The sequence below is a fragment of the Myripristis murdjan genome, chromosome 12 (genome assembly GCF_902150065.1).
Source record: "Myripristis murdjan chromosome 12, fMyrMur1.1, whole genome shotgun sequence".
Lineage (NCBI taxonomy): Eukaryota > Metazoa > Chordata > Actinopteri > Holocentriformes > Holocentridae > Myripristis > Myripristis murdjan.
In genome coordinates, this window is record NC_043991.1 from 26869118 (window position 1) to 26884336 (window position 15219).

General features: G+C 41.1%; 1 protein-coding gene across 1 annotated transcript; it reads right to left on the bottom strand.

Moving 5' to 3' along the window:
• Nucleotides 1-10735: 10735 nt before the first annotated feature.
• Nucleotides 10736-14267, bottom strand: fbp1b (fructose-1,6-bisphosphatase 1b). Its single transcript, XM_030065505.1, has 7 exons — nucleotides 14098-14267; nucleotides 12632-12794; nucleotides 12429-12521; nucleotides 11794-11934; nucleotides 11527-11664; nucleotides 11071-11190; nucleotides 10736-10924 (listed from the first exon to the last, which is right to left on the bottom strand). The coding sequence occupies exons 1-7, from the start codon at nucleotides 14265-14267 to the stop codon at nucleotides 10736-10738; spliced, it is 1014 nt and encodes a 337-aa protein (XP_029921365.1).
• Nucleotides 14268-15219: the final 952 nt, after the last annotated feature.

Genomic DNA, 15219 nt, shown 5'->3' on the forward strand with positions numbered 1-15219 from the left:
CACTAAATTGTGGGCCTATGTCATTTCTCTGTAGCCTGTCAGTAACCTCTTTTAATATGGTTACATTTACATTATACTACAGAGAAAACTGCATATCTAATGTATGCATAGTAAAACTACCATAGTCTGATTCTTGAATAATTGCTCATCTATCTGAAATTGACAGCATTGTATTTGCTTTGTTTGCTTTCCCTGTAGAAAAATAACAACTATTATAACACCCGGTGTGCCCACTGTATTACGCTTTCCACTATGAAAGACAAGTTGGTATTTACACAACCCCGAGGGGCCTTGCTATGTTACAACATACTTGTGAACACTGCACAGACACATTTGCACATGCCAATAAAGACATGACAGCTCCAAGCTTTAAGAGCTATAATCTCCAGACAGGGAGCTGAGAAAATACCAGCGGCTCTAACATATAAAAAACACACTGTATGCCTTCCATAGCCCTCTCAGCTGTGTAAGTGTAAGCAAATAGCCAGCGTAAAATCATTATGACATGATATCTGTATACCTTTTTTCCTAAGGCTATTTATTACTATTTCCAATTGTGAGAGGAGGAACAGCAACTCCAGTCAAGGCACGTAAAGAAAGTATGTGCTTTCTGCTTGAAGCTGCTGTGACTGAACACAGCTCAGTGAAAGGATTTGTGTTTGCCTTATCCTTCCTTCCAGTTGCTTTCAGTCCACTTCTCGGTAGGGGACATGAGGCCAACAAAGTTTAGGGGAAAAAAAACCCACACTCAGTCACTCAGATAGCTCTGCTCTTCTGACCCCGTCAAATCATTACACTATGACCACAGAGATCTGGCAGCTCTCAGGGGACCCTTGGACCCCCGATTCCAATTAGAGAGATTAGAGAGGATTCAAGCCGAGTGCAGAAGAGTTCTCAGCCCTTTGAGTGAAACACTACTACACCTCCACAAATTTGCCCCCACCTCCCTCCATCTCTCCAGCTGGCATACCAGAGCAACAGCCCTGCTGGAGAGTCAATTTATAGCAACATCAAAGTGGGGGGCTATCTAGAAATCCCTTAACTGGTGAATTGCTCAAGGTTCTCCATGAACTACTTAAAGCCTGACCTGAACATAGAGTACATAGTGGAAAGTATTGCTCAGTGATGATGACTGCTTGTGCAGTGTCACTGCTGACGACTATATTGCTCAACATGTGTTGTTTTGCACAAAATTTGGGTAACTCTAATCCTGGCTCCTTGCAGAACTCACGATTTAAAGGGCTTGTGCTTAAAGGACGGGTACTAGTCTTGCATAACTTTTTTTTTTAAGTTGTTCTTTTTGAAAACGGCACGCAAGCTGAAGTAGGCCTACTCACACCCTGTCCATACTTGCATTTCACTTATAAGAAGTAGTGCATAATGCGTAGCAGAACCAAAATCCCATCAGTATTGGATGACAGCCAGGCAGGAACAAGGGCCAGATTCACTCGAGCCAGTGTGTCTGTATGATGGAGCAGGCAGCTGCTCTCCCCCCTCACTGTACCCCTTAAATTACTGTTACATTCTTTGCTTTTCTACCTAACTCCATTCTCCGATTATTCTGACGGGAACACAGTGAGGATAATGTGAGCCCAGTGGTTTGTACTCTTATTTTTCAGTATCCTCCATTTGTTTCAAAGGAGTTCCCCCAGATCTACATCCTGTACATGCGGTTGCTCGTGGCGACTTGCATATAATAACGATTCCAGAATTGGAATGTGGTTCTCAGGAATAGATTCACAAATACTCATGCAGAGACAGACATGCTCTTCAGTTTGTCTCCACTGCTGTCAGAAGTCATTACACACAAGCTGCCGTGCCAGAATAATTCACTGAACTTTGCATTCAAGTGCTTCAAACCCCAGAGAGAGAGAGAGATAAAGAGAAAGATAGAGAAACAGAGCAAGAGAGAGAGAGATAAAGAGAAAGATAGAGAAACAGAGCAAGAGAGAGAGTGAGAGAGAAACAGAGAGAGAGAGAGAGAGACAGAGAGAGACAGAGGAGGAGGAAGGAGGGAGGAGGGGTGATATTAAAAAAGCTGCCAAGTGTTTTTCTCCCTGCATTTATTCATGTTCCTGTGGTTCATGGAAAATGCTACCAAGAATGTCTGTATTATGGATGTGCTGATATCCTTTTCCTCATTTCTAAAAGTGGAATTCACTTGAAATACGACTCCCTTGTGAACACTTTTGCGAAAATGCAAAGAATATGTTTTCAGACTCGTATGAAGACAATAGCAGGAACGTGTTTTGTGAGATGTTACCGTTAACGATCAGGCCAGCAGGTTGACATTGCAGTTATGAATCCTGCTTTACAGCGCACACATGTTAAATGAGGTATTTTGGAATCATAATTCATGATGTCACGGTCTTACAGCCATGTAACCTGTGTTGTTGGCAGTGTTTTTGTGCCGTGTTCCTCTCAGTATTACAGGCTCTCTTTTGCTGCCTTCTTGGACTCCTGCACGCCGTGTGCTCTTATCATGCCAGTGATGTTCTAGGATGGCACCGCACATTCTGGGAATAAGTGCATCCCTCTGGGGAAGCCGAGCACCAGGAAAAGGGTTTGACTTTGAACTCATGGAAGAGAACAGAGCCACAAGTTCAAGCATCGGTCATCTCCAAGAACAGCCCTGGCCAGAAACAGCAACATGTGTAGCCAAGAGTACTAAGAAAGCTGTAAGCGTGGCTTTCAAGAGGTTCCTAATCAGGAGATGCACTCCATATGTGTTACGATGTGAGGTTAAACAGATAGCTAATAGGCTCTGGCCAGACAGTGGTTTCGCTTAAACATACTGTGTGCTGCTTTCACTCCAGTCCAGATTTATGCAGGAACGCAGAAAGGGCTGTGAAAGAGATTGGAATGGAGAGCTACACCCTGTTTTTGCCATTACCAAGGAGGGATAGGGATAATAGGTGCACTACTGGACTAATAGCACCTGCAGGAAAATTTCTTCTAAAGGAACAATGTATATATACCAAGGTCTTTGAGGGCAACCCTACGGAGGTGTTGCACAACACAGATATGGTAATGGTAAGAAAACATGTTTGTTTCCTGCCGACTTTTTTCTTATGAGGCCTATTTCTCTTTGATATCAAACAGACAAAGATAATAAAGCCACACACAGATGCAGTACCACCGAAGAGATCCGTGTCTCAAAGGAAGGTGTGTATTACAGCAGAAGATGAAACTGTGGGGCAGAGAGGGGGATTTACATTTTGTTTGAAACATGATGACCCGCCACCCCCCACCCCCCTCTTAACTCTGATCATATATCTCTGCAAAAGGAAATACCCGCTCAGGGAAGGGAATAGGGATATGTCACCAGCACCAAAACACAGCGCAGCCATTGTTCACTAAATCAAGGCCACAAGAGAAAACTTGAATGGGAGGAAAATTACTACTCAACATTACTACTCGACATTTGACTGATGGGATCTGAACAGGAAAAAAAGAAGGAACCCTGTGTCTTTAATGATGGTAACTTGGTCGTCCAGTGGTTCGGTTCCAGTGGTTCACTGCGATAGACAAAAGAGAAATGTGTTCAGTGGTTCCAGTTTCACCATCTAACTTCTCCTTTAAAAAAAATAAAAAAAATAAAAAAATCCAAGACGTATTTCAAATGTGCATGATATACTGTGTAAATATGACAACTTTGGAGTTGCTGTAAGGTTTATTTTTTCACTTTGACAGAGCTATGCTAATGACCTCCATAGACTTCGAGTCTTTATGCTAAGCTGAAATGCTGCCAACTGGAACTGAACCACTGGACGAACAGAGGCGAGAGTTGTATCAAACATCTTGTCTCAGTCTGGGTAAGTCGGAAAAGGGTATTTAACCCAAAACATTATTCGTTATCAAACCCAAACCAAGTATTCTTTTAAGCAGAACCAGTATTTAAGTTTCAGACTAAAAACTCACCAGAGTCATCTGTAACAAGCGCAGACATTTGATCAGCGCTTCTGTATTTTTTGATGAGCTGGCAGCTTCACGGTATTCTTCGCCGTGGCCCACTGACTCTTCATGGGAAGGTGAACTGACTATTATGTTAACCACAGAGTTTAGGGATTGTTGGGGATGTTGCTAAGGGAAATGGGTTTGGATGCCAAAGGCACCACATAGTCCCCTCATTATTTGAGCCAGTCAAAGATCTCAGACAAAAGAAAGTACTCGAAGTAAATTAGACATAATTGGCATTCATGAAATGAGTCGCTCCCTACAACCCTCAAGGAACTTAAAGTAAATAAATTAAAATGCATCATATACGTGACATACCTCGGTAATGGCCAGGGGGCAGTATTTGATTATTAGTCTCTACATGTTAATAAAGGGAAGATGCAAGCTTGCCAGGACCTTGCTCTCAGGGTGTACTCTGTTCTCTTGGCTTCCTGCCAACGTGGGCCGCAGTCTCAGCCTCTCTTATATTTACGGTGTAGCTGTTGTCTCCGGAGACAGAGAAAACGAGATGTGACCCAGGGCTTTCCCGACATATGCCGGAGTAAGTGCAATGCTGGAAAGGCACCCAAGATGATATATGAATAGAAGGGACCATTGTTCCCAGATTATTGCAATGACAGCCTGGAGAGGAACAGTAGTCCTTCAGGCTAGACACAACAGGAAATATGCTTGGGCTGATTTAAGCCTCAGCAAGGTCAAACTTGGTACACTTCTTCCATTCGACGGGAAGAGGCTGTGAGATTGCACGGCGCATATCAATTGTGTCCTCTGTGTCTTTGAATGGTTGTCAAGCGTTTATGAGCCATCAAGCGCTAACACAGCCACAGCAGAGGTGCAAATATATCGAAGAGCATCCTCTCATCTTTTTTATTCACATGGATCTATTGCCCTTTAAGCTGAATTTGTAATTACTGCCAATCATAAGAATAATTATTGTTTCTAACCCTCAAAATCCCACATATCCTGTAACAGCAGGGACACTTATGGTAAGCTCATAATCATCCTGGTGGACATACCACAGATGAGGCTGTCTTCAGAGACAGTAACCACACACACTTTCAATCTAAACACTCCAGCCCACCAGCTCCACCGGTGGTCTGGTCTCACTGTCCTCCTGATGCTGTAGAGGAAATCAGCATAATGTCACAGTCCACTTTTTGCCACTTCCATGTGCAAATACCACAGTTATTGTTCAAAACACCCCCAATACTGAGCAAGAAAAAAAAAAAATCAACTTTCTGGCAAGAGCCATATATTATTCTGATTTCCCCACTGGGCTGTTCCAGTCTCTTCAGCTGGCTCTGTTTGATGATGAGATGATGAACAGCGGCAAGGGTGGTCTGTCTGAGGAAGGGAGAGGTCTCCTCTGTGTACTGATCCCAGAGAGAGAAGACACAAATTCACTGATTTTACATGGCCTGCACATGACAGTAACAAAGTTGTTAAACCTTTGTGGCTGGTTATCTGTGTACGGTGAGATGACAGCCATATGGAAATGTGATCTGACCAGCATTTTCATGTTTCAGTATAACTTCATAAGGTGCTGTAGCTTTAAGCGTCACGCATGCACACATGATCTGAGAAGAATGCATTTTGTCAAGATGCTGGTCCAACGTTGGGCTTATTGCTCTTGCATCGCAGTCTGGACATTCTCCATAAAAGCTCATACATAGTCATTCAATGAGGAACAGATGGATATTTCATAAAATACAGTTGCTATCAAAGGTAGACATGAGAGAGGCACCTGGACTGGCTCCACGCACTGCAGGCATCAGTGTTGCCTGGTAACTAACATAACTCCACTCAAAACATTTCACTTGATAACTCTTTATTTCTGTGGATGTCACATATTCCATTGCGCAGGGGTTTCTCCATCCAATTTGGCTTTCGCAGGGGCACATTTGTTTCATTCCAGCCTTCCAGTCGTAGACTAGGTTTTCCCTTTTGTAACAGAAAAATTTCCTTCTCCCAGGCTTTACACAGTGTTCTGTGTGCTGGGACTAACTTGAGACCCTGGGTGTAGAAACATGATATAAGGTCTGTGATACAGAGGTACCAGGGGAACTTACCACTCCCTGAACAAGGAAACGTACTCACAAGAAAATAAAACTTGATCTGTGTTTTTCTGGGGAGGTACCATGCCCTGTGTGCAAGACGCACTCTCTAGATCTCCTTCAGGTACAAATAAGGGATCCGTCCTGGAAGAGGGTTTAGAGAGTATTTGGAATGGTATTTAGTTTAAGTCAGGGTGGTCTGGGATGCAGAGTTTATGTTTGATTTAAACACAGCCACCCCCTCTCCAGATCTGCGTACCATCACAGTGGTGAGTCAAACCATGCTAATCATTTACAGGGAGATGAAATCACTGGTAGTGTCAGGCCCAGTGTGCGCTATGGTGGCTGAACTGACAAAACCCTGTATACGCTTCATATGTTCGTTACAACAAGTGAAATCCTGTTTTTAGACCATCTGAGCAATTGCATGTTTATTTTGTGGTCATGTATTATAGAGCCTTTCCGTGTTTCTCTCTGGTGATAAAAAAAGATCATCCAAATGTGCCTGTTTTGCCTTGAAATAGCTCAATGGTTGCTGTGAAAAATAATCATCTTCTTAAAGGACGTATGGTGATTTTGTTTTGCCCATTTACCACAGTTTACCCACATTTTACATTGCAACAAACCATTTTGCAAATGATTTCACAACATATAATAAAAATCTCTCAATTTTCAGATTTGATTTTTTTTGGGTTGAAACACCCATCATAGTGTTCTGCTTCTGTGGCTAACAAAACGATCACCATTCATAAACCACAGAACTGATAACTGGCTGTGTAAAGCAAAGACAGACCACAACATGGGGGACAACATGTTCATTATCAGCTAATGTTTTGTTTGAGGGTATTTTTTTTGCCATCATGATCATTTGACATCATTTTCTGGATGGGAACAAATCAGAGACTCCGTTGTCCTTTGTGATCTTCCCCTCCAATCCAACACAGCAGAGCTTTGGCTTCAGTAGGATGCTGAAGTGAGCTGTCAGTCCCACCACCATAACACTCCTCGTCGCAGTGTGAGGCAAACAGAGCCTGTCTGGACATGGACATGAAATCTGTAGGCAGACAATGTGGGGCTATTATAGCAGGCAAAGACAAGCAGTGACCTGCACCATGCCGTCTAGAACAGAGAGCAAGTCAGCCATTTAAAGCAAAATAAAAACAGACAACAAATATCCACACTCACTATTGCGATGCATTTAAAATGATGCATGCTCAAACAATTAACTAATATAGTCATTATTACTATTAGTTATTACTGTGTCCAAAAAGTCAAACATGTTCATTCTGTTCACCACTGTTGTTTTGTATCCTTTAGGTATAATCCATGTGCCTTTTTCCTGTTGTCACTGACATAAAAAAAAAAAAAAAAAAAAAACATTATGAATTCAATTCAGGTATAAGACAGTGAGCCAGTAAAATGTAACATCTATCAACAGGAAACTATATATTGTTAATGCTGAAATACATGAAAAAGACTACAATAAAACCAAAGTATTCCTTTGTTTATACAACGGTTGATACCCATCAGCAGTCCTCTCTCTCTCTCTCTCTCTCTCTCACTCTCTCTCCCTCTCTCTCTCTCTCTCTCTCTCTCCCTCTCTCCCTCTCTCTCTCCCTGTGGCTCATATCTGATTACACCAGCAGTACTTTGGTTTTCACAGAGACACAAAGTCACATTTGCCTTGTAAAACAAAATCCTCTGCAAACCGCCAGTGAATGCTTAAGTAGAAAGTCCAGGAAAATGAGTAAAAATGCTCATTTGAATAATGTGATCGTGTTGTTCAAACCACAACATGAAGTCATCTCACTTTGTCCATCATCGTCTGTGTACACACACTCACACACTCACACACACACACACACACACACACACACACATAGAGACACAGTAGCAGGAGAAAAATAAACAGGCTGGGTTTTGCTTTCCCTGCAAAATCTAAATATTGACTCAGTAACCTATAATCATACACAGTCTGAACAAAATCAAAATAAACAAGTGTGTCTGTATGTGTAAGCCAGTGTCTGTCCAACACAACTGCCATTTAGCAATCTAACACACATAATAAAGAAAATAATTCTGTTTTTGTTGCTGCGGGATGCCAGACAATATGGAATGCATCCAGCATATTGGTTCTACATAAATTATTCTCTAGCCTCCCATTATATGAAAAAGTTCTTTTAAAAGGACAACGCTGCACTTTCAATCCTTCCCCAGGCATCTGCTATCAATTCACATAGTCTAACTTTCAAACTGTATGAATCACGTAAAAAAAATCTCACATCAAGAGGCTTTCAATTGCCAAGACTTAAAAGAAGCAATAAAAATTCCATTATGTTCTCAGAGGGGCTTTTGTATTGCCATGCCAAGTTTCCAAATGGATATTTGACATCATAATAACAGCCATTGATACACACTCACACAAGTGTACGTGGGCGTGTGTGTGTGTGAGTTTAAAAGCATGCCAATAAAAAAAAAAGAAAAAAAAAAAAAAAGAAAGCAGAAAGCTGTGAAATCTCTCAAAGTCTCATATCAGTCTGTCAAGTTGTATTATCTTATTCTGGAGTGTTCCTTTGCTCTGCCGGACTCTGCTGCACACCCTCAAAGACGCAGAGTGTGTATGCTGGCTTTCAATGCATTGTTGTCATGTGGACCGTAATGACTACTCGCCTAAATAAACTGCCATTGAATGAGGCTTTTGAGTTACTATTGGGTTTGTTTTTTTCTTCCGAGTCTTTATGGCCCATTAGTGTTGTGGCACAGCTGAAACATTTCTGGCCCTGCTAGGACCTGTCAGGGTGCATGCTGATGCCAGAAGCAATCACAGGCTCCCAAGCGGCTGCAGTGCTTGGAAGAAAGAAAAACCGTTGATTACTGACAAGAGCGATTGGGCAGATATTCCTCTTCCCCAGCTGTATGCCCTCTCAGGTGAGGTGTTACATTTCCTGGTCAAACGAATGGCAAAAGTGTCCTTATGGTCCAGCCTCATGTGATTGTGCTTCAGAAAAAGAGCTGCTTTGTAATGGTAGCATTAAAGCTCAAATCAAAGGTGAGATGAGTTTACCTTCTGTGGAAACACATTATTTCATTAATTATGTGGATTTCTGTGCTCTTGGGCTGTCAGTGCCACTAAAGCCATGAAGGAAGGATTTGCCATTTAGTTGCCATTTAAAATTTGGGGGGATTTTTTTTGGATTTCATGGTCACAAGCCTCATCATTTTGCGGCGATACAAAGTCACAAAAATTTTGTTTTTTAAGATGCAAAGTAACACGTTTGTTTAAGTTTCATTTTCATTGTTGTCTTCAGCCAGCTGTTTTACAAAATGCTGCATCTACATTCTGAGGTAGCAGCACCGCCGTGTCACCATGCAGTGGTGCTCTGCTCCCAAATTCAACCGAAAGGGTGACACAGTGGTAGTGCTATGGTTAAAAGAAGTAGAGGTCAAAATGTTAACTTTGCACAAGAGATTAAAATGCAATCATGAAATGTAATCAGTGGATTGCTGGGAGATTTGGTAAGTGCATTATACTCCTCGAAGCAAGTGTCCTCCTGTTTGTGGTGACCCTATGATTTTTTGCTTTAGCACCACCCTCAGGTCAAATATTTGACTTGTACATATCTGAAAACATAATGGACAGCCAGCCAAGTGAGCTGCTGAGTGCACTCTTGCTTCCCCCTATGAACCTATGACCTTAAGGCCAAAATGTCACATTTGATACTACACATTTGATCGATTGGTCAGATTACCATGATATTTGGGGAATGCATCCATACTCCTCAAAGGAAGATTTCTCTTGATTTTGATGACATCATTACCCTTCCTCTACCACAACCTTTAGAGCAAACTATCCAATTTGATGTCTTAAAGTAGCTAAAAGTTCTGCTTATAGTAACATCTCCTCATGGCCTCCTTACTTGCATCACATGTTCTCTATTTTTGTCCATGTGACTGTTTGACTGACCGGTACCTGTTGTATATTAAGCTGTTCTTGTTCTTTCTTTGGCCTATCCTAGGTTTCTGTCATTTTCCCCCTAATAATGTTGTTATTGTGAGTTTTTTCCCAGTATGTAGAGGGTCTAAGGCTGGTGGTACCAGATAGGCTCTGTGCTCTGTGTCTTGCTATATGTCATATGTTTGTTTCTTTTTGCTCCTGCCTTTGTTTTGTCTGAAAACATGTTTGTGATATAGGACTATGTAAACAAATAAACCTGAACCTGGACACTTCACCATCATTTTGTTTTTCTCAAACATTTCCATGCATGGGACACTTATATAAAATTCACACACCAGATATTGGTGTCCTACACATGGACACTGGATTTTTGCACATCGTGGAATGATCATTTTTATATTTGTCTTTATTTTAAAAAAAAGAACAAAAACCAAAAACAGGGCAAGTGTCTGCAAATGAGATGCACAGGAAGAGCAGCGATGTGTTTTTAACACAGTGTGAGGCAGAGTAGGTCCAGTGAGGAGGAAGACCTTTTCTTATTGTTTCTTCATCAGTGCAGTCGAGGGACTGAGGAGCAAGCGCTCAACCTCTCCCTCCAGTTGTTCGCCCAGCTTTCAGTTGCTTTTCACCAGACTTGACCTGTTCAATCTGAAGACACTGAGAAGAAAAGGGAGAAAAAAACATTTATTCATCATGTCAGTCTGCGTGCTTGTTCACATCTGTTTGGCAGTGCTCTGTCTGAGGCTCCTACACAGCACAGGTCAGTACCTCATTTAGCATGCTTCTTGAAGATGGAGATGTATTCCTGAACGTCATCAGGGGAGCCCAGGACCACCGGGACCCGCTGGTGGATATTGGTGGGCTGGATGTCCAGAACATTCATGGATCCAGTCGTGGCCATGCCTCCGGCCTGCTCCATGATGAATGCCATGGGGTTGCACTCATACAGCAGCCTTAACTGAAGGACAAGACGCACCAAGTGGAGTGACATACAAGCCACAACGTTCATGTGCATTTAACACTGGAGAATCTTTGTGTGCTGTCAATCTAAAATAAATGCATAAGTATAGATTTTGCCTTCTATTTGTACTTGCTCCAGCTCACCTTCCCCTTGGGGCTCTTTTCATTGGCAGGATACAGGAAGATTCCTCCGTACACCAATGTACGGTGAACATCAGCCACCATTGAACCAACATATCGGCTTCCATATGGGGCAGAGCCATCCTAGGGACACAAAACATTAAGTAGAATTTCAAATCCACTGAGCCATTTCATAATATTCATAATTCAATCAAGATTTGTGGAGAGTGATTTTCATTGGCCAATGGGAAACACCTCCTGTTGAGCTAAACATGCACTGTGTTAGTATGTCTTAGAAGTGAATTTACAGAACTATATGCATTAGACACCAACATACCTGATGTTTCTTGAGAAATTATGCAAACTTGGCACCATTAAGACCACAATACAGCTAAATATACATTTGAGTGATGTTACATGTTATAATAATGTCTACAATGTGAGATAAATGATTTTAAGTGCACTCTTTATTGCCATTACCTCTGGGAATTTCTTCTTCTTGAGGTATTCTGTCACATCCGGATTGAAATGCTGTGCATATCCTTCATTCAAGCTGTAGATCTTCCCTTTCTTCTTAATCCTCACATCTCGATCCACCAGGATGAACTCACCAATGGACTGGAGAAAAACCACAAGAGAAATTTATTTACCTATCTCACCAAAGACAGCTAATCAATGATATAATTTGCAGAAAGGAATGAATAAGAATAGTAATAGTATATATATAAAAAATGAGCAGACACTTACTGGGTCAAGCATGAAGCAGTTGACTCCTTGGCCGGTGGAAAGGACCATCATGGTGGCACTGCCATACAAAGCATAACCCGCAGCCACAATCTTTCTTCCAGACTGCAGAGCATCTTTTTCGTTCGGTTCATCATCTGTGGTCTGTCAAACAGTAGTTGTGGTAAAGGTGGCATACAGTTAAAATACTATTCCTCATGATAAGGATGCAGTGAAGTCAATGAGAAGAAAAGGCCCCTTGCTTGTGCCATAAAAGTCTCCTCTTTCTATTCCACATGTTGATTTATATCATGGTGAAGATGACTCTCAGAAATAAAAGGTAGACCTCTGATTTATCATGTGGTTATTTTTTACAGGCATCCAATGCGCCTGATGTTTTCTGCTGTATCTTCAATTCAACTGAATTTATGCAAAATGTATACCAAGTATGACCGAATGTCATGTTGAACAATAGTCTTAGGTCATTGCTGATCTGTCTGTGATGCGATACAAATACTTGTAAGGTGATTCCAGTATGTTTTAGTGTTTATTTATAATGATATAATATCATGAATTGCAATTATTTTGGCCAGGATCAACGTGAGATGAAATTTTCATATCGTCCCACACCTAACTTTGAATCATCAATAATGACACACCTTTCTGTAGATGGCGAAGATCGTTCCAATCGACACTAGACAGTCAATGTTGGAGGAGCCGTCCAGTGGATCGAAACACACAATGTATTTACCCTGTGAGTTTATAAAACAGAATTTTTGTTACTGTCACTGTAGCGTCATAATGATACAGGAAAGGCAATAACATTAAGAAGGATGACACACAAATACACAGATGCACACACCCGTTTTTCTGGCTCCACAATAATGGCCTTCTCGTCCTCCTCTGACACCAGCACGCAGGAGGTGAAGGAGGACTTGATCATGTTGATGACCAGGTCGTTGGACAGCACATCCAGCTTCTTCACCTGGTCGCCTGTCACGTTGGTGCTTCCAGCAATGCCATATCTCCCCAGAAAGAACAGAAAGAAGACTGAATAAAATACATAACCATGAAACTTTAATGGAATGCCCTGAAAAATACCGTTTTCCAACGTACCCAGACTGAAACAAGATGTTCGATACCATTTTCACCTCTGTACATCGACTGGTTCAGTTCATATGGGTAACATTTCCTGTTAGCTTAGCACAAAGTCTTGACGTCTATGGGAGTCATTAGCCTAGCTCCATCAAAGTGAAAAAATCTTGGGTAAATTAAAATCTTGTGTATTTAAATACAGGTCTTAATTTTTTTTTTTTTTTTTAAAGGTAGTTGTTGTAGAATTAGTTACATAGTGGAACTGTAAGCACTGAACACCTTCCATCTATTGCAATCACCTGCACACCATTAAAGGTACAGAACTTCTCCGAAAATATATATCTCACATTTTCACTTTGACAGCGGTAGGCTAATGATTCCCATAGACTTCAAGTCTTTACGCTAAGCTAACATGAAATGCTGCTCATAGAAACTGAAACCCTGGATGTACAGAGATGAAAATGGTATTGAGTTGGGAAACATTGCAGCATTCCTTTAAAACACTTTATATTCAACACTGACAATTAAATCAAGAGTAATTCTTCATTTTTCATTAATTTTTAAGTTGTGTTTTTATCCCATTATGTTCAAATAGTGTTTGAGGAGTGCATTATCTTCTTGACCCCTGTGCTGGAGAAGTGCACAAATCATGAGTCCACCTTTGGCCAGAACCCAAGTTAACACTGTTTACTGATTTGCAAGTTTCACATACTCAGACAAAACGCTGACATGAAAGATTCTTGCAAACACTATTCTGAATCTGAATAAAGGCTATTTTTAATGAAACAATGTTGGAAAAAGCTAAATCACACACACACACACACACACACACACACATGCACACCCAAAAAGGTAAATTGAACCAGAAAACCTCTCTCTCTCTCTCTCTCTCTCTCTCTCTCTCTCTCTCTCTCTCTCTCTCTCTCTCTCTCTCTCTCTCTCTCTCTCAAACCAATCCTAAACTCACACTGAGGTTAAAGCGTTTCTCTCTCTACTATTTCTATCTGGTATTTAAATTCCTTCAAACTTGATGAAAATCATCAAATAATGACTGTGATTGATTAAACAAAATATTTAATGAGTGTATATCTCTCCACCAATGATGTTTAGCCTCCACTAACAACAGATATTGGACTTGCATCCTATCCTCTTAGGCATACAATGGATCAGCCCTGTTATTCTCTGTTGGCTCCACATTGGGAGACAGAAAAAAAGGCTAAAAACAGAACTTACAGGTTTGCAATGCCAGCCTTCCTCACGGCGGTGGAGATAGCCTTGACAGCCGTGCAGATGGAGTTGAGCAGGTTGGTCAGCTCACCTGTTCCATGGGCCTTCCTGCCCTCCTCCAGAACAAACCTGGTGAGGGTCAACACATTGGTATCAAAGGCTCCTTTGTCAGACATGATGCTGCCAAATGTGGAACTGGGACTTGGACTGGTGACTTCAAGTGAAATAGGTGAGCGCAGCTCCAAAGTTAAAGGACTGCAGGACGGAGATAGCACAATGGACGGGGGTGTGCAACTCTTCTAACCAATCACAAGTCTCCGGTTAGGAGATGGTTTGATCACATCTGTCACTGCGTGTTTAAGAGAGCAAAGTTCAAAGATAATGGACATTTTTGCTGCACAGAAGGAAGGGCTTTGGCCTGATTCGATCTCACCTCAACATTCTTTTGCTTTCATGCTGCTGGAGTTGTTCCTTAATCGGTGCATTATTTTAATGATGCATTAGATATAAATGTTGCAGTGAGACACAGTTTATTCATCATTTCAAAAATAAAGCAATCACACAATCACACCACCTCACACCGTTCCAAATACTGTTCAGTATTTATACTGTAGTATATCTGTATTATAATGAGACTGATTATTAAACAAAATGGGGAAGGAGACACTAGTAATGCAAAAAAAAATATTTATTAGGTATATGTGGAATAGATAGATCCATCGATAGATAGATAGATAGATAGATACATACATACATACATACATTCCAATATATAATTCACAATTATTCATAATAAACTTCAACCAGAAATCCTGTTGATGTGGCAGTATATTAATTCTTTGTCCAAATTTCCCCTGTGTTTTACTATGTGAAAAAAATCTATGCTGTTTACTATTTAGAGTTACACTCCCACAAACTCTGTGGTATACAGCGATGAGCAAATGATGGGCATACCAAGCAAACATAGATATTTACTCTGCTTAGTTGCCATATTTTAAATACAACTAACATTTAAATTTCTACCCAGAAAAATAACTGTTCCTACCCAAGTATATTTTTAAAATCCCTTTCTCAAAAAAGTGGTGCACAGATAAACTTTTTGCAGCTTAAAATTACAGCAGGTTACCA